Source organism: Muscardinus avellanarius (genome assembly GCF_963383645.1).
Source record: "Muscardinus avellanarius genome assembly, chromosome: 16".
NCBI lineage: Eukaryota > Metazoa > Chordata > Mammalia > Rodentia > Gliridae > Muscardinus > Muscardinus avellanarius.
In genome coordinates this window covers 24,089,907-24,111,113 of record NC_137802.1, presented here as the reverse complement: position 1 = coordinate 24,111,113, position 21,207 = coordinate 24,089,907, and the positions used below count along the sequence as shown (strand labels likewise).

The 21,207-nt window shown below is 39.9% G+C and overlaps 1 protein-coding gene across 1 annotated transcript in view; it reads left to right on the top strand.

The window, feature by feature from the left end:
* CPD (carboxypeptidase D) overlaps nucleotides 1–21,207 on the top strand; it is a gene marked incomplete at both ends in the record, with an annotated part of 77,310 nt that overhangs the window by 42,699 nt on the left and 13,404 nt on the right. The window contains 7 exons of the mRNA XM_080712488.1: nucleotides 266–433; nucleotides 2,211–2,320; nucleotides 9,159–9,261; nucleotides 12,329–12,471; nucleotides 15,117–15,286; nucleotides 15,976–16,299; nucleotides 20,179–20,374. Coding sequence (XP_080568614.1) covers nucleotides 266–433; nucleotides 2,211–2,320; nucleotides 9,159–9,261; nucleotides 12,329–12,471; nucleotides 15,117–15,286; nucleotides 15,976–16,299; nucleotides 20,179–20,374 — 1,214 coding nt within the window. The remainder of the gene's footprint in view (nucleotides 1–265; nucleotides 434–2,210; nucleotides 2,321–9,158; nucleotides 9,262–12,328; nucleotides 12,472–15,116; nucleotides 15,287–15,975; nucleotides 16,300–20,178; nucleotides 20,375–21,207) is intronic.

Here is a 21,207-nt window from a genome sequence, read left to right as displayed (position 1 = left end):
CAGAAAAAATATGCCGGACGTGGTGGTGCACGCTTGTAATCCCCGCGCTTGGGAGGCAGAGACAGGAGGATCGCGCAGGTTCGAAGCCAGCCATGCGCGCTGGCTTAGGAGACCCTGTTTCCAAAATGAAAATGTAAAAATAGGTCTGGGAGTGTAGCCCAGAGGTAGAAGGGCTTCCAGGAACCCCAGTACCACAAAAAATAAATAAATAAATAAAATATCAGAAAAAAAAATGTGCCTTACATTTTAATCTTCTATGATACAGGAGATTCGATAAGTGTAATTGGCAGAAACAACAGCAACAACTTTGACCTGAACCGAAATTTCCCAGACCAGTTTTTTCAGATCACAGATCCTACCCAACCAGAAACTATCGCTGTAATGAGTTGGATGAAGGCCTATCCATTCGTGCTGTCCGCAAACCTGCACGGAGGTATGCGACTCTGTCCCCGCTAATTAGTTCTCGTTGAGAACATTTGGAAATCCGGTGCAATTTCATCTGTTGGTAGTCTTAGGGTTTCTTAAAATGAGTATCCTATTACTGCTTCTACGGCAGATCACAATAAAAATCTTTTCTCATTGCTCTTTATGCCAATATTCTGCTCCATTTTCTCTCTCCTGTCTTCTATTCCCCTTTTCTCCTTCTGTACCCCTCTTCTAATTTTATGCTTCTCCTCTATCTTCTACTCACCCCTTCATTTCTTATCCCTCTTTTCCCTTCCTTTTCCCAGTTTCCTTCTTTTTTTTTCTTCCTTCTCTGCTCATCCTCTCCTTTTCCTCTTCTCGAGTAGTTCTTCACATGTTTTCTATTTGTTCCTCACACTAGGAATTTGGTAGCATGCTGTTTGTCATTTATAAAAATCGAAAACCAACAGATTTGAATGTTTAGTCCTCCCTAAAGTTTCATAACCTTTTATGTAAGTTTAGATTTTAGTATTCCCTTGCTGTGTATACCCTTAAGTTCAGTACAGTGCCTTCATTCTTACGTAGGAGGGGATGGGCTTATGCTTATGATTCAGCAGGAATGGACCAGCTGAAGAGAATGAAAAGTCCACATGAGAAATCATCAGTGTCTACCTAGGGTTATATGAGTAAAAGTGAAGGTATTAATATCTAAGAAAACTTAAAATATGCACACATGTGAACTTGTCTACAAACGGTCACTGTACTGGAATATTAATTCAGCATTATTGATAATAACCAAAAAGTACAAACAACCATTGACTGATACATGGGTGTTAGTAAAATATGGGGTATTATGTGGAAAGGGATCGAATACTGATACATGCTGCAGTATAGGTGAACTTGCAAAACAGTATGCTAGCCGGGCGTGGTGGCGCACGCTTGTAATCCCTGCGCTTGGGAGGCTGAGACAGGAGGATTGCACGGGTTCGAAGCCAGCCTCAGCTGCTTAGTGAGGCTCTCAGCAACTTGGTGAGACCCTGTTTCCAAATAAAGTATAAAATAGGTCTGGGAGTATAGCCCAGAGGTAGAAAGCCCCTGGTGTTCCACCCCCAGTACCACTAAATAAATAAATAAATAAATAAATAAGGCTGAAGGTGTAGCTTGGAGGTAGAGGTCCCCTGGGTTCTATCTCCAGTACTGCAAAACAACAACCAAAAAAAAAAAAAAGAAAAGAAAAGAAAAGAAAAACAGTATGCTAAGAGACAAAGCTGATCACAATAGATCATATACTGTATGATCACATTTATGTAGCAAATGTTGTCACTAAATTTCTTCCCCATTGCTCATGGTGCTAATGTTTTAACTTTTTTAATGGCTTTACTTGTGTATATATTTGATCTGCAGATTGAACCCAAGACATCATGCTTGCTTATTTTTCATTTCTATTGGGAAAATTGGCTTTAGCACATTTTATTCATTTCCTTTTTTTGACAATATTGTGAAAAACTAGCTTAACGTTACTGCTCCATTCTGCCGGGCATGCTGGTGCACACCTGTAATCCCAGTACTTGGGAGGCTGAGACAGGAGAATTACAGGTTCAAACCAGCCTCAGCAACTTAGCAAGAGCCTCAGCAACTTTGTGAGACCCTGTCTCAAAACAGAAAATTAAAAAATAGGACTAGGGATGTAGCTCAGAAGTAGAATGTCCTGGGTTCAGCCTTTGGCACCAAAAAACAAAACAAAAACCCATTAACACTCCATCCCAAAACAGATTAATTGATGCGTTTTCCTCTTTCCCTTACAGGTTCTTTAGTGGTTAACTATCCTTTTGATGATGATGAACAAGGAATTGCCACATACAGTAAATCACCAGATGATGCTGTGTTTCAACAAATAGCACTTTCTTATTCCAAGGTAGGCTTGTATGTGAATATCAGATGCTATAAAACTAATTAATTAAAAATGTCTTAAAGTCCTGCAGGTCTCAGGTCAAGTGCTTTCTCAGTATACCTTCCATGACTCCTTTCAGTTGGCCTTTGGGCTTTTTCTCCTGTTTTCCATTTCACTTTAGAACACATTACATGTCTTTTTCCATTAGTCTTTAAGCTCAGGTAATATCTTTACATCTTTGCTTTTTACCACAGTACCTGGAGAATATGCATGTTACTTTATTTCACTTGACAGATGTTTTCATTACAAGCCAGTAAAGTAGGCTAAAGCAAGAAGATTGACCAACCACAGCTCCTGGGCCAAATCTAGCTCATCACTTGTTTTTGTAAATCAAATTTTGTTGACATACAGCCACAGCCATACTTTTACAGGCTGTCTATAGCTACATTTTCTTTCAACATTTAGAAATAAGTAGGTGTAAGCCAGGCATGATGGTACACCCTTGTAATCCCAGTACTTGGGAGGCTGAGACAGATCAAAGGTTCATGGGCAGCCTCAGCTACTTAGTGAGGCCCTCCGCGACTTAGTGAGACCGTGTTTCAAAATAAAGAATAAAACAATAGGGCTGCGGTGTAGCTCAGAAGTAGAATGTTTTTGAGTTCAATACCTAATACTGCAAAAAAAAAAAAAGTCAGTGTAATTTACCGTATTAATAGTAAGAAAAACCCTGTAATCATCTTAATAGATACAAAAGGCAGAATTGAGTAGCTGAACAAGATTTTGAGATATGTAAAGCCTAGAATTTAGCCAGGTGTGGTGGTGCACACTTGTAATCCCAGAATTTGGGAGGCTGAGACAGGAGGGTCACAATTTGTGGACAGTCTCAGGTACTACCTAGTAAGGCCCCTTGCAACTTAGTGAGACCCTGTTTCAAAATAAAGAATAAAAAATAGGGCTGAAGGCCCTGGCTTCCATCCCCAATACTGCTAAATAAATAAATAAATAAATAAATAAATAGTCTAAAATTTTTATTGTCTGGCTCTTTGCAGAAGAAAATTCCCAATGACTGATTAAGGCATTTTGAATTCTATAGTAATATATCTAGCAAGGGGAAGCAGGCGGAAGTTTCTTGGTGCCTAAACTTCCTATAAAGAATGTGGATTCATTTTCCAATTAGAAATATTAAATTTGAGGCCGGGCGTGGTGGCGCACGCTTGTAATCCCCGCGCTTGGGAGGCAGAGACAGGAGGATCGCGCAGGTTCGAAGCCAGGCGTGCGCGCTGGCTTAGGAGACCCTGTTTCCAAATTTAAAAAGCATAAAAAATAGGTCTGGGAGTGTAGCCCGGAGGTAGAAGGGCTTCCAGGAACCCCAGTACCACCAAAAAAAAAAAAAAAAGAAATATTAAATTTGTGTTTGTGAAAAATGGTTCTTAGAAAAATATGTTCAAAGTTAGGGTTTGGGCAGTAGGCATGTTCGTTTCAAGTTTTTGGGCTCTTGATTCAGACTAACTTTTTGGTTATAGATAACAAAGATTATTACTGCAACTCTGTGCTCGCTAATCACAGCCTTTTATCATTCCACCTTTCCTACTCCTCTGCAAAGAGATCTTTTGAGGCTATTCAGAGTTGCACATGGAGGAGTACAGCTGGGAATTATTTCACCTTAAAGAATTACAATCTTCTCTGGGCTTATCATTTTTTGGAGGGACATGCATAAGAGAACTAGAAAGAGAAGAATGGGTACTGTTTTCACCATCAAAATCAAAATTAAGTGATCATGTTTTTGTATATATTCCCATCACATTCTGTGCCTATTCTCATAATTTTGCTGGACCCCATGGACATATCTTTTCAGTGATACTCCTGAGGATCTTGTACATTTCTTTGACATATCTGCCTTCCCACTATCTAATCCTCAGTAGTCACCACCAATTCTCTTCTCCATCATAAGTACCTCTCAGAATAGACCACCATGGGAATTTGCTGCGCTCCTGGGGTATGCCCTCTAACCCCAGCTGAGCCTTCAGTCCTAGTTGGCAATGTTTAGTTTTGTTGCTTGACTTTCTGACTCATTTCCTACTCTGGTGATCCTGACCTTCATCCTCCACCATCTCAATTCTCCTTTTCTATTCTCAGTAGATTTCTTTGCATTGGACTGAAGAACTGTGAGTAATCTGATGTGAGTTCATTCAGATTCTGTCTTCTCAATTATGACTTATTTGTAATTCACATTCGCATCCATTTTTCAATCCCACTATAGCCTGATTTCTCTAGAATCTTGTGTCTATATCTTCTGTTGTTAACAGAAAAGCTGATCATCTGAATCCTCAGTCTTTACTCACAGCCTCCCATTTTCTTGGCCAATAACCATCTTACCTAAAAATAAGGACTTCCATTAATCTTAATACCCCCCCCCAAGCTATCCTTCCAAAATTTTCATCCTTTGCTTCCAAGTTTCTCACAAGTAAATAGTTTGGGGAGAGTTCTGAGTAGCCAAAGATGGTGTTTTTGTTTTTGTTGTTGTTGTTTTTTTGCAGGTCTAGGGATGGAACTCAGGGGCATTCGACCTCTGAGCTACACTCCCTGCCCTATTTTATTCTTTATTTTGAAACAGGGTCTCGCTGAGTTGCAGAGGGCCTCACTAAGTAGCTGAGGCTATCCGCAAACCGCGATCCTCCGGTCTCAGCCTCCTGAATACTGAAATTACAAGCGTGCGCCACCATGCCCAGCAAGACAGTGTTATCTTTGTAGTAATCAACCTCCCAGAATTTCTCCCCAAATCATATAAAATGACTTTACAACTACCTAGATTCTACCTATTATTGCAAAAGATCCTTGAACTACAAAATAGTTGTGAGTGAAATAAAAAAAAATAAAAAAATAACATGATCTGTCGTGCACCCATCCTACCTTCACCTTACCTTAAGGCTTTGTGGAGAGGAAAAGCCATCTGAGAAAACCTGTGAAGAGCTAGCCTGAAAGTGATTTGGAATGACATTCCATACACCTTAGAGCTAAAAATGTTAAAAAAGGAATTGGGCAGGTAAGAGCTCTAGAATACTGGGAAGAGATTGCAAAACTCATGCAATGTAAAGGATCTGGTATGATTTAAAGGGATAAACACAATTTAAATAGGTTTAAGGAGAAATTGTCCAAACTCATATCTTCTAAAGGAGGGGGAAAAAAAAAGAAATGAAAAGTTTCTCTTTGGCAATTAAGTGGTTATGAGGAAAAGAAGAAAAAAATGGGGATTAGCCGGACATGGTGGTGCACGCTTGTAATCCCAGTACTTGGGAGGCTAAGGAGTGTCTTCCAGAGGTAGAAGGCCCCTGGGTTCCATCCTCAGTATCACAAAAAGGGGAGGAAGGGTAAATGTAGGGTTTTACAAGACAGAAAGCACTATTACATCTACAGCCTTGTAACTTCCCCCTTACCACCCAGACAAAACAACCACACTGAAGTACCTGGACTTTACTAGACTGCGAAAAAAAAGGGCAGTGTTACCCTAGGAATCATGTAAAATAGCCTCATGTAATAAAAATAAACAAGAAGAAAATAAAGTTCATGGAGAACTATTGCAGAAAATTAGGAAATGAAGCTGGGTGTGGTGCCATACGCTTGTAATCCCCGCGCTTGGGAGGCAGAGACAGGAGGATCGTGCAGCTTCGAAGCCAGCCACGTGCACTGGCTTAGGAGACCCCGTTTCCAAATAAAAATGTAAAAATAGGTCTGGGAGTGTAGCCCGGAGGTAGAAGGGCTTCCAGGAACCCCAGTACCACCAAAAAAAAAGAAAAAAAAGAAAAAGAAAAGAAACAAAAGAAAAAGAAAAAAGAAAAGAAAATTAGGAAATGAAATATAAACAAGGAAACCCTCTCACCACCAAAAAGTAATCAAGAATCAGAAGAAAAGTATAAATTGACACCCCAAACAGATTATAATATACCTAAAACATACATTGAGAATATGAAACAACACCTTTACTCAGTCAGAAAATGAAAACCGTTTGCCAGGCTTGGTGGCGTGTGCTTATAATCTAGTGTACGGGAGGCTGAGACATGAAGGTAACGGATTCGAGGCCCACCTCACAAGTATTTAGGCTCCGTCCTCCTAGAAAGACCGTGTTCCAAAATAAAACAGGGCTGCGGGTATAGTGCGGAGGTAGAATGTCCCTGGGCTCAACCCCCAGTTATGCAAAAAAAAAAAAAATTTTAATGAAAACAAATGAATGAGGAGAGGAAAACAAACAGGGAAAATAAAGGAAAGCTGATGATGTTCAATGTATTGATATTTTTTGTCATTTTGGGTTTTAATATAACAATTAGAAAACAAAGGTCACAGATTTATTCCTTTGCATTTTTTTGAGAGTTTTATATTTTTATCTCATACATTTAGGTTTATGATCCATCTTGAGCTAGTTTTGGGGTATAGTGTGAGGAAGAGGTCTAGATTCCTTCTTCTGTTTTTTTTGTTTTGTTTTTTGGTGGTACTGGGGTTCATGGAAGCCCTTCTACCTCCGGGCTACACTCCCAGACCTGTTTTATATTTTTATTTGGAAACAGGGTCTCTTAAACCAGCACGGCTGGCATCTGAACCTGTGCGATCCTCCTGTCTCCGCCTCCAAGCGCAGGGATTACAAGCGTGCGCCACCACGCCTGCCTTAGATTCCTTCTTCTGAATGTGGATATTCAGTTGTCTCAATACCATTTCTTGAAAAGGTGATATTTGTCTGTTGAATAGTAGAATAAACTCTCAATGCCATAAGTATATTACATGTCTCCTTTTAGAATCTTCACTGGCTCCTTATTCCTCTGAGAATGAAGTCAGTGATGTCAAGTGGGATTTATACTAGATGATCTATTAAGATGCAGGAAAAAGGGTGCTAGAGATAGAGCTCAGTAGTAGAGCACTTACCTAGCATGTATGAGGCCTTGAGTGCCGTTCTTAGCACCACAAAAAAAGGGAAGATACGTGTTAAAAGTCCTATTTACAGTTTTAAATGTATCCTTTAACTTTGAAATTTTTACTTATGTTTATAACACACATATTAGTATAATAGTACAGTAGTACATCTATATAATATAGCTAGATGGATAGATAGATATTGATGGAAATAGAGATAGAGACAGAGGCATATAAGATTATGGTTCAAGCCTTTCGTGGAAAACCAGAAAGCAAAAGAGTATGTTAACATTTATAACAGTGATTTAAAATAATGTTTTCTAATTATAAGAGCACTACAGGATTATAAACCTTTAATTGGTATGTTAAGTTTCTGGAAGGAATTATGTATATATTTCAAGTCAGATGCTTAATTCTCAAGGTGGTAGGGAAATGGGAAATCTTTATTTTTCTTTTTCCATACTCCCTCCTCCCATGTTTCCAAAAGAGGGAAATGAAGTTTGGGGCTTTTTTTTTTTTTTTTTTTTTTAATTGTGGGTCTGGGGATGGAACCCAGAGGCATTTGACCTCCAAGCTACACCCCCTGCCCTATTTTTTATTCTTTATTTTGAAACATGGTCTCACTGAGTTGCGGAGGGCCTCACTAAGTAGGCTGTCCAAGAACCTCGATCCTCCAATCTCAGCCTACCAAATGCTGGGACTACAAGCATGTGCCACCACGACCGGCTCATTTTGGGCATTTTTTGAAGCATTTTTGTGTGTGTCTGCATGGCATTTTTCCTTATGTGTCACTGAGTAAGGAGTTATACATGTGCTGTATGCCAGATGTTGAGTGGATGGTGAGGATGCCAAGACAAAAAAAGTAGTATTGTCTTAAGGGAAGTGAAAGGCATAGCCAGTTGTTAGAGGATAATTAATGTACATTGTGTGGCCAAAGCACATGGGCCCATCTTAATCCTCCCGGAAATCAGGGAAAGCTGCTTAACTCCACATTGTATGTGTGTTATCTTTGTGGACTTTAAGCTCCTTGAAAGTATGAAATGAGCTGGTTGTGGTGGTGCACGCCTATAATCCATTACTTGGGAGGCTGAGACAGGAGGCTGAGACTGGAGGATCGCAGGTTCAAGGGCAGCAACTTAGCAAGACTCTCAGGAACTTAGCAAGACCCCGTTTCAAACAAACAACCACAACAAAAAATAACAATAAAAGGACTAGTGTGTAGTTCAGAGACAGATTACGCATAGGTTCAATCCCAGGTACAAAAAGAAAAAAGAAAAGTATGAAATGAATATATGAATATGAAAATAATTTTTTAAGAGAGTGGTTGGGTTGAATTTTATATTACTTGTAATTGGAAGTAATAAATGGTCTTCTATATTTCCTGTCAAAACTCATGTAATTTTGATTTTTAAAAATGAATAAGATGCCGGGCGTGGTGGTGCACGCTTGTAATCCCCGCACTTGGGAGGTGGAGATAGGAGGATCACGCTGGTTCAGAGCCAGCCTTGCTGGTTTAAGAGACTCTGTTTCCACATAAAAATGTTAAAAAATAGGTCTGGGAGTGTAGCCTGTGGGAGTGTATACCGGAGGTAGAAGGGCTTCCAGGAACCCCAGTACCACCAAAAAAAAAAAAAAAATGAATAAGACATGGTTAACCTGGACAACCATTGGTGGGAGGGGGGAAGGGAAAACGGGGGCGGGGGGGGAGAGGGCACCAAGTATAGTTTAAATGTATACTATTTATGTTCAATAAAAAAATTGTTAAAAGAAAAATGAATTCAACATAGTCAGAATGCAAATGGCATAGCAAACGATATATATATTGAAAGGTCTCACTGCTTCTGATGGCCCCATGTTCTCATATACCCTATTGATAACCACATTTATTATTTTCTTATATTCTTCTATTACTTTTATATAGATTCAAACAAATAAAAGTAGATTCTTTCTTTTCTTTTTTAAGGAAAATTCCCAGATGTTTCAAGGTAGACCTTGCAAGAATATGTACCCTAATGAATATTTTCCTCATGGAATAACAAATGGAGCTAATTGGTATAATGTCCCAGGTAAAGATTATCAAGGCCTTAAATCTGATGGACTTTCTGCTTCCTAGATGGTGATGCTTGTTGCTGATCTTTTTTTAATTTTGAGAAAGAACCATTCTTTAAAAAATATTGTGTAAGTAGTTTAAGACATTCAAATAGCCTTTCCAGAGCCGGGCATGGTGGCCCACGCTTGTAATCTCAGCATTTGGGAGGCTGAGACAGAAGGATCAAGTTCATTGGCCAGCCTCAGCTACTACTTAGTAAGGCGCTTCGCAATTCAGTGAGAGCCTGTTTCAAAATAAATAATAAAAAATAGGGCTGGGAGTGTAGTTCGGAAGTAGAATGTCCCTGAGTTCCATCCCTAGTGCAGGAAAAAAAAAAAAATAGCCTTTCCAACTATTTTGCATTTGGTCTTCTTTTGAGTTTGGAGTAAAAGTAATGCATTAAGTAATACAGTAAATAGTAATTTAATGAAAAAGTTGAATTTAATTTCTGGCTGTTGTAAAGGCCTTATATTTGCCAGTAGGAAGAGTGTAAGCTATACTTGCATTCTTTAGCATAAAAGGTACAGATAAGTTTTCCCTGAATCCCAGTCATCAAAAAGCCCTCCCATAATCCCAGCATTGGGGAGGCAGAGACTAGAGGATTTAGGTTTGCAGATAGCCTCAGCTATTTAGTAAGGCCATTTGCAACTCAGTGAGACCTGGTTTCAAAATAAAGAATAAAAATATAGGGCTGGGGTACAACTCAGAGGTAGAATGCCCCTGGGTTCCATCCCCAGTACCGCAAAAAATAAAAACAAAAAAAGCCCTCCTATGAACACATAATTGTTTTTTTCCCTATGCTGATCCAAGATGAATTTAGTGGGGGGGAAGTGTTGGGGATTGAACCCAGGGTGTTCTACCTTTGAGCTTCACCCCAGCTCTATTTTATTTTTTATTTAGAAACAGGATCTCTCTGAGTTGCTGAGGTTGGTTTTGAAGCTCAACACAGAAGATGAAACATGACTTGTTTAAAATAACAAAACACAATACAGTTAAACTGCAAAGATCTATCCCAAATTTCATTTTTTCTCTACAAAATATAAGGTCTTGCCGGGCATGGTGGCGCACACTTATAATCCCAGCATTTGGGAGGCTGAGACAGGAGGATTGCAGTTTGCAGACCACCTCAGCTACTTAGTGAGGCCCTTTGCAACTCAGTGAGACTCTCTTTTAAAATAAAGAATAAAAACTAGGGCTGGGGGTGTAGCTCAGAGGTAGAATGACCTTGGGTTTCATCCCCAGTACCACAAAAAAATAAAGAATAAAAAAATAACAAGGTCTTGCAGAAACCAAATGTCCTCTAGATGCCATATGCCCTTTGCTGATCAAAGCCTTTCTTTGACTTCTGGCAAACTGTATGTAGCTACTCTTGAACTTTCTACTGTTGTTGTTGTTGTTGTTGTTGTTGTTGTTGTTGTTGTTGTTGTTCTGGGGATGGAGTCCAGGGGCATTCTACATGCAAGCTGCACTCCCCCAGCCCTATTTTTATTTTTTATTTTGAAACAGTCTCATTGAGTTGTAGAGAACCTCACTAAGTAGCTGAGACTGTCCTTGAATCACGAGTATGGCAAAAAATAAAAATAAAAAAAGCCCTGCCATGAACACATAATTGTTTTTCTCCCCGTGCTGATCCAAGATGAATTTAGTGTGTGTGTGTGGGGGGGGGGGGAGTTTTGGGGATTGAACCCAGGGTGTTCTACCTCTGAGCTTCGCCCCAGAGGTGAAGCCCCTCCCACTCCTCCACCTGCTCCTCCTGTCTCAGCTTCCCAAATGCTGGGATTACAAGGGCACCACTACACCCAGCTACAAGGAAAGTTTTAAAGGAATATGTTTCTAAGATGGGCATGGTGGTGCACCCCTGTAATCTCAGTGCATGGAAGGCTGAGACAGGAGGATCGCCGGTTCACGGACGGCCTCAACAAGTAGTGAGACTGATCAACCTAGAGAGACCCTATTTCAAAAAAAAAAGAGAGAGAGAGAGAGAGAAGAAAGAAAGAAAGAAAGAAAGAAAGAAAGAAAGAAAGAAAGAAAGAAAGAAAGAAAATAAATAAATAAATAAATAGGGCCGGGCGTGGTGGCGCATGCTTGTAATCCCCGCGCTTGGGAGGCAGAGACAGGAAGATCGCGCAGGTTTGAAGCCAGCTGCGCGCGCTGGCTTAGAAGACCCTGTTTCCAAATAAAAATGTAAAAATAGGTCTGGGAGTGTAGCCCGGAGGTAGAAGGGCTTCCAGGAACCCCAGTACCACACATAAATAAATAAATAAATAAATAAATAAATAAATAAATAAATAAAATAAGAAAGAAATAGGGCTGGGTATGTAGCTTGGAGGTAGAGTGTCCCCTGGTTCAATTCCTAGTACCACAGAAAAAGGAATCAGTTTCTAGCCCTATTTTTACACCCCTAGCCCTATTTTTTATTCTTTATTTCAAAACAGGTCTCACTAAGTTGCAAAGGGCATAAGTAACTGAGGCTGTCCGAGAACTGCAATCCTCCTGTCTCAGCCTTCCAAATGCTGTAATTACAAGCATGCACCACCATGCCTGGCTTAGATCTTTGCCTTCTAAATATATTTTTTACTTTTTTCTTTTCTGGTTCTGGGCTTTGAACTCAGGGCCATGCTACCTCTGAGCTACACCTCCAGTCCTATTTTATTTTTCATTTTGAAACAGGGTCTCACTAAGTAGCTGAGGCTGTCCACGAACGACAATCCTCCTGTCTCAGCTTCCTAAATGCTGGGATTATAAACTGTGTGCCATCACACCTGGCAACTTTCTACTTTTTTTTTTTTCCTGTGGTACTGGAGTTCCTGGAAACCCTTCTACCTCCGGGCTACACTCCAAGACCTATTGTATATTTTTATTTGGAAACAGGGTCTCTTAAGCCAGCACGGCTGGCTTTGAACCTGCGCGATCCTCCTGTCTCCGCCTCCCAAGCGCAGGGATTACAAGTGTGCGCCACCATGCTCAGCTAACTTTCTACTTTTAAGATATGAACTATTTAAGAACTTCTTCATAGTGACTTGTTTCAATTTTTTGTCCTTTAGGTGGTATGCAGGACTGGAACTATTTACAAACAAATTGCTTTGAAGTAACCATTGAGCTAGGTTGTGTGAAATATCCATTTGAGAAAGATTTGCCAAGGTATTGGGAACAGAATCGAAGATCTCTAATCCAGTTTATGAAGCAGGTGAGGTATGATTCATGAGTGAAGTATGATTTCGATTCATGAGTGAAGTATGATTTCTCCCAAGAGCAAGAAGCTTTTTGTGTGAACAAATGGTTTCCATGTGGTAATTTTAGAGTATACCCTTTCACATTTCAAGATTTAATACATTTATCCAATTTGAGTTTTCCAATTTTTTAGTGTACTTATCTGTAAAATTCTTGGATGAAAATAAATTTATTTGTATATATGGGAAAGAGTTGAAGAAAACAAAAAAGGTAATGACATTTTTCACTTTATGGCTAGTGGTTGCTTTTTACCCTGACTTTATAAAGACCAGTATAACTTAGATACACAGCTAAGCATTTGTCAAGTATAGAAGCATGAGTTATAACAGAAATATTTTTATTCTTTTTCTTATTGCCAGTTATTTATTAATAAGCAATTAATTTTCTCTTGTTTGGATATGCATGGTGGCTTCTAGGTGCAGACTATAAGAAATATGCAAATGGTTAATTACAATAATTATTACATTGTATAGTAAGTTTCTGCTTTTATCATTTTCCAAAGTGGTATGGCATAAAGACTGGGGTAAATACTAATATTTAAAAACATTTTAAGCCAGGCGTGGTGGCGCACGCTTGTAATCCCCACGCTTGGGAGGCAGAGACAGGAGGATCACGCAGGTTCGAAGCCAGCCATGCGTGCTGGCTTAGGAGACCCTGTTTCCAAATAAAAATGTAAAAATAGGTCTGAGAGTGTAGCCCGGAGGTAGAAGGGCTTCCAGGAACCCAGTACCACCAAAAAAAAAAAAAAAAAAAAAAACCAGAAAAAACAAAAAAACATTTTATTCTGAAAAACTTTATGTTTTGTTTTGTTTTGTTGTGGTACTGGGGTTCCTGGAAGCCCTTCTACCTCCGGGCTACACTCCCAGACACCTATTTTGTATTTTTATTTGGAAACAGGGTCTCTTAAGCCAGCACACGCACCTGGCTTCGAACCTGCGAGATCCTCCTGTCTCTGCCTCCCAAGCGCAGGGATTACAAGCGTGCGCCACCACGCCCAGCTCTGAAAAACTTTAAAAATATGAAAAAGTTATAAGACTAGTATAATAAACACTCCTATTCCTACTTCTAGGTTTAACAATTTTTAATTTTGTTGTGTTTGATTTATATATATATATATATATATATATATATATTTATATATATAACACACACACATGGAATGCACAGTTTTTGGCTGGACTATTTCAGAATAAATTGAAATTGTTGGGATTATTTTACCCCTCAATATTTTAGCATCTTAGCCATGCATGGTGGTACACACTTGTAATTCCAGCATTTGGGAGGCTGAGACAGGAAGATCGCAATTCACGGACAGCCTCAGCAACTAGTGAGGCTCTTTGCAACTCAGTGAGACCCTTTTCAAAATAAAGAATAAAAAATAGGGCTAGGGGTGTAGCTCAGAGGTAGAATGTTCCTGAGTTCCATTCTTGATGTCACACACACAAAAAATTTGTTTCCATGTATGTATGTAATTATATATGTATGTATGTATTTATTTAGTACTGGGCATTGAACTCAAGGACATTCTACCTATAAGCTATACCCTCAGCCCTTTTTATTTTTTGTTTTTGAAACAGGATTTCTTTTTCTTTGTTTTGTTTTGTTTTGTTTTGTTTTTGTTGGTGGTGGTGGTACTGGGGTTCCTGGAAGCTCTTCTACCTCCAGGCTACACTCCCAGACCTATTTTATACTTTTTTGTTTTTGGAAACAGGGTCTCTTAAGCCAGCGGAGCTAGCTTCGAACCAGCGCGATCCTCCTGTCTCCGCCTCCCAAGCGCGGGGATTACAAGTGTGCGCCACCACGCCCGGCTGAAACGGGCTTTCTTGCTAGGTTGCTTAGGTTAATCTCAAACCTGAGTTTCTCATGTCTCAGTCTCCCAAGTTAGTAAAATTACAGGCATGTGCCACTATGCCCAGCTCGATCTCTTTAAGGATACTCTCCTACATGTCATCTTCAATGCGATTGTCTCATCCATGAAAATTAATAAGAATTCTCTAATATTAGTTAATACCTACTCTATATTCAAATTTCCACACTTGTCTCCAAAATGAATTTTATAGCTATATTTTAGTACTAGGTCTAATCAAGATTTACACATTGTTTTTGGTTGTTATTTCTTTTTTACCCTCTTTATTCCAGTCCTTCATATTTATTTATTTATTTATTTAGGCTTGAACCCAGGGACATTCTGCCTCTGAGCTATACCCCCAGCCCTATTTTATTTTTATATTTTAAGACAGGGTCTCACTAAGTTGCTGAGGCTGGACGCCAACCTGTGATCCTCCTATCCCAGCCTTGCAAGTACTGATATTACAAATGTGTGCCACCACACCCAGCTTCCATTTTTCTTAAAATGACATTTGCTTTTTGAAGAGACCAGACCTGTGTTCTTATAGAATAGTCTATGTTATGAAATAATGTTCCAAGCTTAAACAGTATTACTTATATTTCCATGATAAAGAAAAAACAGCCTATGAAATATTAGCCTTTGGAAACAAAAGTATTACATTATTAGCAATCTGTCATTTTGGATATGGGTTCCTAAGGTAATTAGACGATGACCTTTAGCATTAAAATCTGGTGTTCTTGTCCTTTATACAGGTTCATCAGGGTGTTAAGGGATTTGTCCTTGATGCCACAGATGGCAGAGGTATACTAAACGCCACCATTAGTGTTGCTGAAGTTAATCACCCAGTGACTACTTACAAAACTGGAGATTATTGGCGTCTCTTAGTTCCAGGAACTTATAAAATCACAGCATCTGCTCGAGGGTGAGTGATAAGTGCTTTAAAGTCAGGGGCTTGGGGTAAGATAAATATGGTTCCATTCTGAAAAATTATTTCTGAAAATCTCTTAGAGTCTGCTGAGCAACCCATTCAGTGCTGGGAGTTTGGAGCTATTTTCATTTTTCTCTCATGGTAAAATTAGTACGTGAACTGTCAATTGTAAGAAATCTGTGAAATCATGTACCTGTACCTTCCTCCACTCTAATCACATTGCCTCCTGTCTAGCTGCAGCAGTCATAGTGAAGCCAGGCATGGTAGTACACAACTGTAATCCCAGAAACTCGGGAAGCTGAGACAGGAGGATTGCAGGTCGAGGCCAGCCTCAGCAACTTAATGAGGCCCTCTGCAACTTAGACCCTGTTTCAAAATAAAAGAATAAAATAGGGCTAGGGGCATAGCTCAGAGTTAGAATGCCCCTGGGTTTCATCTCCAGTGCCACATACAAACACACACACACACACACACACACACACACACACACATTTGTTCATGTTTTCCATTTACCTATGTCTGTTCTTATGAATGCTTTAAAATCATGAATTACTTCAAGGTTAAACACTTGTCCTTAGGAAGATATCCCACATTTATTCTGAGAATTCTTGTATCCTCTCTTTCCCAGTGCTTGGGTCCTCCAGCTGGAGAAGGATGGCTCTGACCCGTCTGCTTTATTTTAGGTATAACCCAGTTACCAAGAACGTGGACGTCAGGAGTGAAGGTGCTATTCAGGTCAACTTCACACTGGTTCGATCCTCAACAGATGCCAACAATGAATCAAGGAAAGGAAAAGGGGACGGCACCGGCGCTGGCGACGCCAGCGACCCGACCACCAAGGAGTTTGAGGCTTTAATTAAAGACCTTTCTGCTGAGAATGGTCTGCAAGGCCTGATGCTAAGCTCCTCCTCGAATCTGGCTCTTTATCGATACCATTCTTACAAAGACTTATCAGAGTTTTTGAGAGGCCTTGTAATGAACTATCCACATATCACAAACCTTACCACGTGAGTGCCTTCCTATTGCTTCTTTCTTCCCTTTAAGAGTGTATTCAGATCAGCCACACTGGTCTCACAGTATATTTAGAAATACTTGGGAACTGGATATGCAGAATTGGAGTTTACTTCTTCTGCAATTGATATTTGATGGAGAGCTTTTTTTCTTCTCTTTCTTTCTTTCTTTCTTTCTTTCTTTTGTGTTTGTTTGTTTGTGGTACTAGGGATGGAAAGCAGAGGCATTCTACTTTCGAGCTACATCCCCAGGCATACTTTTTCTTTTATTCAGAAACAGGGTCCCACTAAGTTGCAGACGGCCTCACTAAACTGCTGAAGCTGGCCTCCAATCTATGATCCTTGGAGTTAGTGGTACGACAAACATGCGCTGCCACACTCAGCTTGATGGAGATCTTTCTAACAATGAATTTTGGGAACTTTAATGAAGAGCATTGAACTCATTATTTGTTAGATTAGCCTGAGGCTTGAAGAAATGCATTTTTCCCCCTCATGATTACTTTGCCTGATTCCAAAACCCTTCCTATCTTTTTTCATGTACTGCCTTTTTTTTTTTTCTTTTTTTTCTTTTTTCAGTACTGAGAATGGAACCCAGGTGCATTCTACCTCTGAGCTACACCCCCAGTCCTATTTTTATTATTTTGAAATAGGGTCTCACTGAGTTGCAAAGGGCCTAAGTATCTGAGGTTGTCTGCAAACTGCGATCCTCCTGTCTCAGCCTTCCAAATGCTGGTATTACAAGCATGTGCCACCACACCCAGCACTGACTAAATAGTGCTTGTTTTGTTTTATTTTGCTAGTGGTAAAGAAGAAATTTGGAACTCTGAGCTAACCTGTCAGGGATCACGTGTGACCTTTTTTTTCCAAATAAGAAAATGAAGCCTGGTTGCTGTCATTTCCTATACTCTAGTCTATTGACAGTTTCTATTACTTGAGGGTTTAGAGATATGTTTTATCAAGACTCCCTGGAAAATATGCAGCTAGCTTATGTAAAACTGATGGCTTTTTCTTTATTTTCTGGGGTTTTTCACTTTCCCTGCTTATTTATAAGTCCTCTTACAGGTCTTGTTACAATTATTCCAAAATAGTTTTCATGATTAGTTGATTCTTATGGTTTTCCTTCTCTAAATGGGGTTATCTAGCCTTTCATTTCATTTGTCCTTTTACTTTTGCCAGAAAATTTAGCTTTTTTTTTTTTTTTTTTTTTTTGGTGGTACTGGGGTTCCTGGAAGCCCTTCTACCTCCAGGCTACACTCCCAGACCTATTTTTTTTTTAACTATTCTATGTGGAAACAGGGTCTCTTAAGCTAGCGAGGCTGGCTCCGAACCAGCGCTATCCTCCTGTCTCCGCCTCCCAAGCACGGGGATTACAAGCGTGCGCCACCACGCCCAGTGAAAATTTAGCTTTTTAAGTTTAATGTTTATAATGTTTATAGATGCAAAGATTAATATTTACCTTGGCAATATCAGTTACCTCCCTTTCTCATTTCTTAAATATTTTTGCCTCATTCATATTTTAAAATCATCTATCTTAGACTGGGCATGGTGGTGCACACTTATAATCCCAGCATTTGAGAGGCTGATACAGGAGGATCACGGTTTGCAGACAGCCTCAGCTACTTAGTGAGTCCCTTCAAAAGTCAGTGAGGCCCTGTTTCAAAAAATACAGACTAAAATACAGGACCGAGGGTGTAGCTCAGAGGTAGAATGTCCCTGGGTTCCATCCCCACTACCACAAATAAATAAATAAAACCATCTATCTTGACAGGCATGGTGTACATGCCTGTAATTGCAGCATTTGTGAGGCTATGACAGGAGGATCACAGGTTTGAGACCAGCCTCAGCAGCATGGTGAGGCCTTCTGCAACTGAGTGAGACCCTATTTTAAAATTAAAATTAAAAAGGGCTGGGGTTGTAACTTTGAGGTAGAATGGTCTTCAATCTCTATTACCACCAAAAAAAAAATCATTTATATTAGTACCATAAAGAGTTTATACAAATAAACCCCAAATTGGAAATTACTTTGCTATTTATGTAACTTCCTTAAATTTTTTAAATTTCCAATAAAAGATAGTCATTTTAGTTAAATATCTCCCTCAAATTTGGCATACCTATCAGTGGTGAGCAACAGGAGATGATACACTGAGTATCACTGAATAGCATCATGAGAAAGCAATAATATTTCTTGTTCTATTCATTTTTCTCAATTTAATGCTAATATATTTTCCATCTATCTCTTGTAAATCTCCACTTATATTTTTTAAAAATCAGGCCTTAGCCAGGCGTGGTGGCGCACGCTTGTAATCCCAGCATTTGGGAGGCTGAGACAGGAGGATCGCACAGGTTCGAAGCCAGCCTCAGCTACTGAGTGAGGCTCTCAGCAACTTAGTGAGACCCTGTTTCCAAATAAAATAGAAAATAGGTCTGGGAGTATAGCCCGGAGTTAGAAAGCCTCTGGATTCCACTCCCAGTACCACCAATAAAAAAAAATCAGGCCTTAAACTCACAGCTATTTTTTTCTGTGTGTGTGGTATAGGGGATTGAACCCAGGGGCACTCTACCTCTGAGTTATACCCCCAGTCCTGTTTTTTATCCTTTATTTTGAAACAGGGTCTCACCAAGTTGCATAAAGCCTCACTAAGTAGCTAAGGCTGGCCACGAACCTGTGATTCTCTTGTCTCAGCCTCCCAAGTACTGGGATTACAAGCTTGCGCCACCACACCTAGCTTTTTTTTATTATTATTATTATTATCTTGAAACAGGGTCTCACTGTATTGCAGAGGGCCTCACGAAGTTGCTGAGGCTGGCTGCAAACCTGCAATCCTCCTCTCTCCGCTTCCCAAGTACTGGGATTACAAGTGCCATGTCCAGCTCATTGTTCTGTTTTCATTGAGTTATTTTTACTATGAAACTGGTGCTGCATTTATAATAGAATGTAAAGTGCCTTATCTACATAAAATTAGATTTAAAACATAAATATTTTCCTAATAAAAATGTGAGTTAATATAAGTCATAGCTGGGCATGGTGGCACATCTGTAATCCCAGTACATGAGAGGCTGAAACAGAAGGATCTCAGGTTGGAGACCAGCCTTCACAACCTAGTGAGACCGTGCTTCAACATAAAAAAATAAAATCTGGCTGTGAGTATAGTTCAGAGGTATAATTAATGTTCCTGGGTTTAATCCCTAGTACTAAAAAAAAAAAAAAGAAGAAGAAGTCATAGATCCCAGGAGATAGATAAAGGGAAAGACTGAATTTGGAGGAATTCTGAACTAAATTAAATTATAATCTTTCCTAAATCTGATAATATTTTCCTGCTTCAGACTTTCTTTGGCCAAGGAAATCTAATTTCTTAAGGTTTCCTGACACAATGATTCATTCTTTAAACTAGGCATTGTGATGCATGCTTAATCCCAGTACATGGGAGGCTGAGACAGGAGGATCGCAGGTTCACAGCCAGCCTCAGCTACTTAATGAGGTCCTCTGCAACTTAGTGAGACCCTGTTTCAAAAATATAAGAGCCAGGCATAGTGATGTACGCTTGTAATCCCAGCATTTGGGAGGCTGAGACAGGAGGATCGTGGTTTGGGGCCAGCCTCAGCTACTTAGTGAGAGTCTCCACAACTTAGTGAGATCCTGTTTCAAAATAAAGAATAAAAAAATAGGGCTGGGGGTGTAGCTTGAAGGTTGAATGCCCCTGGAATCCATTCCCAGACCCGCAAAATAAATAAATAAATAAATAAGTAGACTTTAAGGTGTGTGTGTGTGTGTGTGTGTGTGTGTGTGTGTGTGTGTGTGTGTGTGTTAAAATGTTTAAGTCAATGTTAACAGAATGGTTTATTACTCGCTGACTCTTTGTTTTTGGCCTTTGAAAGTTTGGGTCAGAGTGCTGAGTATCGTCATATTTGGTCCCTTGAAGTCTCCAATAAACCCAACATGTCTGAGCCTGAAGAGCCAAAGATTCGCTTTGTTGCTGGTATCCATGGAAATGCACCGGTTGGAACAGAATTGCTCTTGGCTCTGGCAGAATTTCTGTGCCTGAACTACAAAAAGAACCCAGCTGTTACCCAAGTAAGAAATTAGACTATTTTGACATGCTTTAAAAGGAAAAGGATAGCCGGGTGTAGCTTGTAATTCCAATACTTGGGAGGCTAAAGCAAAAGGATCATAGGTTTGAGGACAGCCTCATCAAGTAGTGAGACTCTCATCAACCTAGCAAAACCTTGTTTCAAAATAAAAATAAAATAGGAGGCTGGGCCAGGCATGGTGGCACACGCTTGTAATCCCTGCGCTTGGGAGGCTGAGACAGGAGGATTGCACAGGTTCAAAGCCAGCCTCAGCTACTTAGTGAGGCTCTCAGCAACATAGTGAGACCCTGTTTCTAAATAAAATATAAAATAGGTCTGGGAGTATAGCCTGGAGGTAGAAAGCCTCTGGGTTCTACCCCCAGTACCACCAAAAAAAAAAAAAGGAGGCCGGGCGTGGTGGCACACGCTTGTAATCCCAGCATTCGGGAGGCTTAGATTGGAGGATCACGGTTCATGGACAGCCTCAGCTACTACTTAGTGAGGCCCTCTGCAACTTAGTGAGACCCTATTTCAAAATAAAGAATAAAAAATAGGGCAGGGGGTGTAGTTCGGAGGTCAAATGCCCCTGGGTTCCATCCCCAGACCCACAAAAAAATAATAAATTAAAAAAATAATAACTAAAATAGGACTGGGGGTGTAGCTAGGAGATAGAATACTTCTGGGTTCAATTTCCAGTGCCACAAAAAAAAAAAAAAAAAAACTGTTTGGCTGGGCGTGGTGGCACATGCTTGTAATCCCCACGCTTGGGAGGCAGAGACAGGAGGATCACGCAGGTTTGCAGCCAGGCTCACTGGCTTGGGAGACCCTATTTCCAAA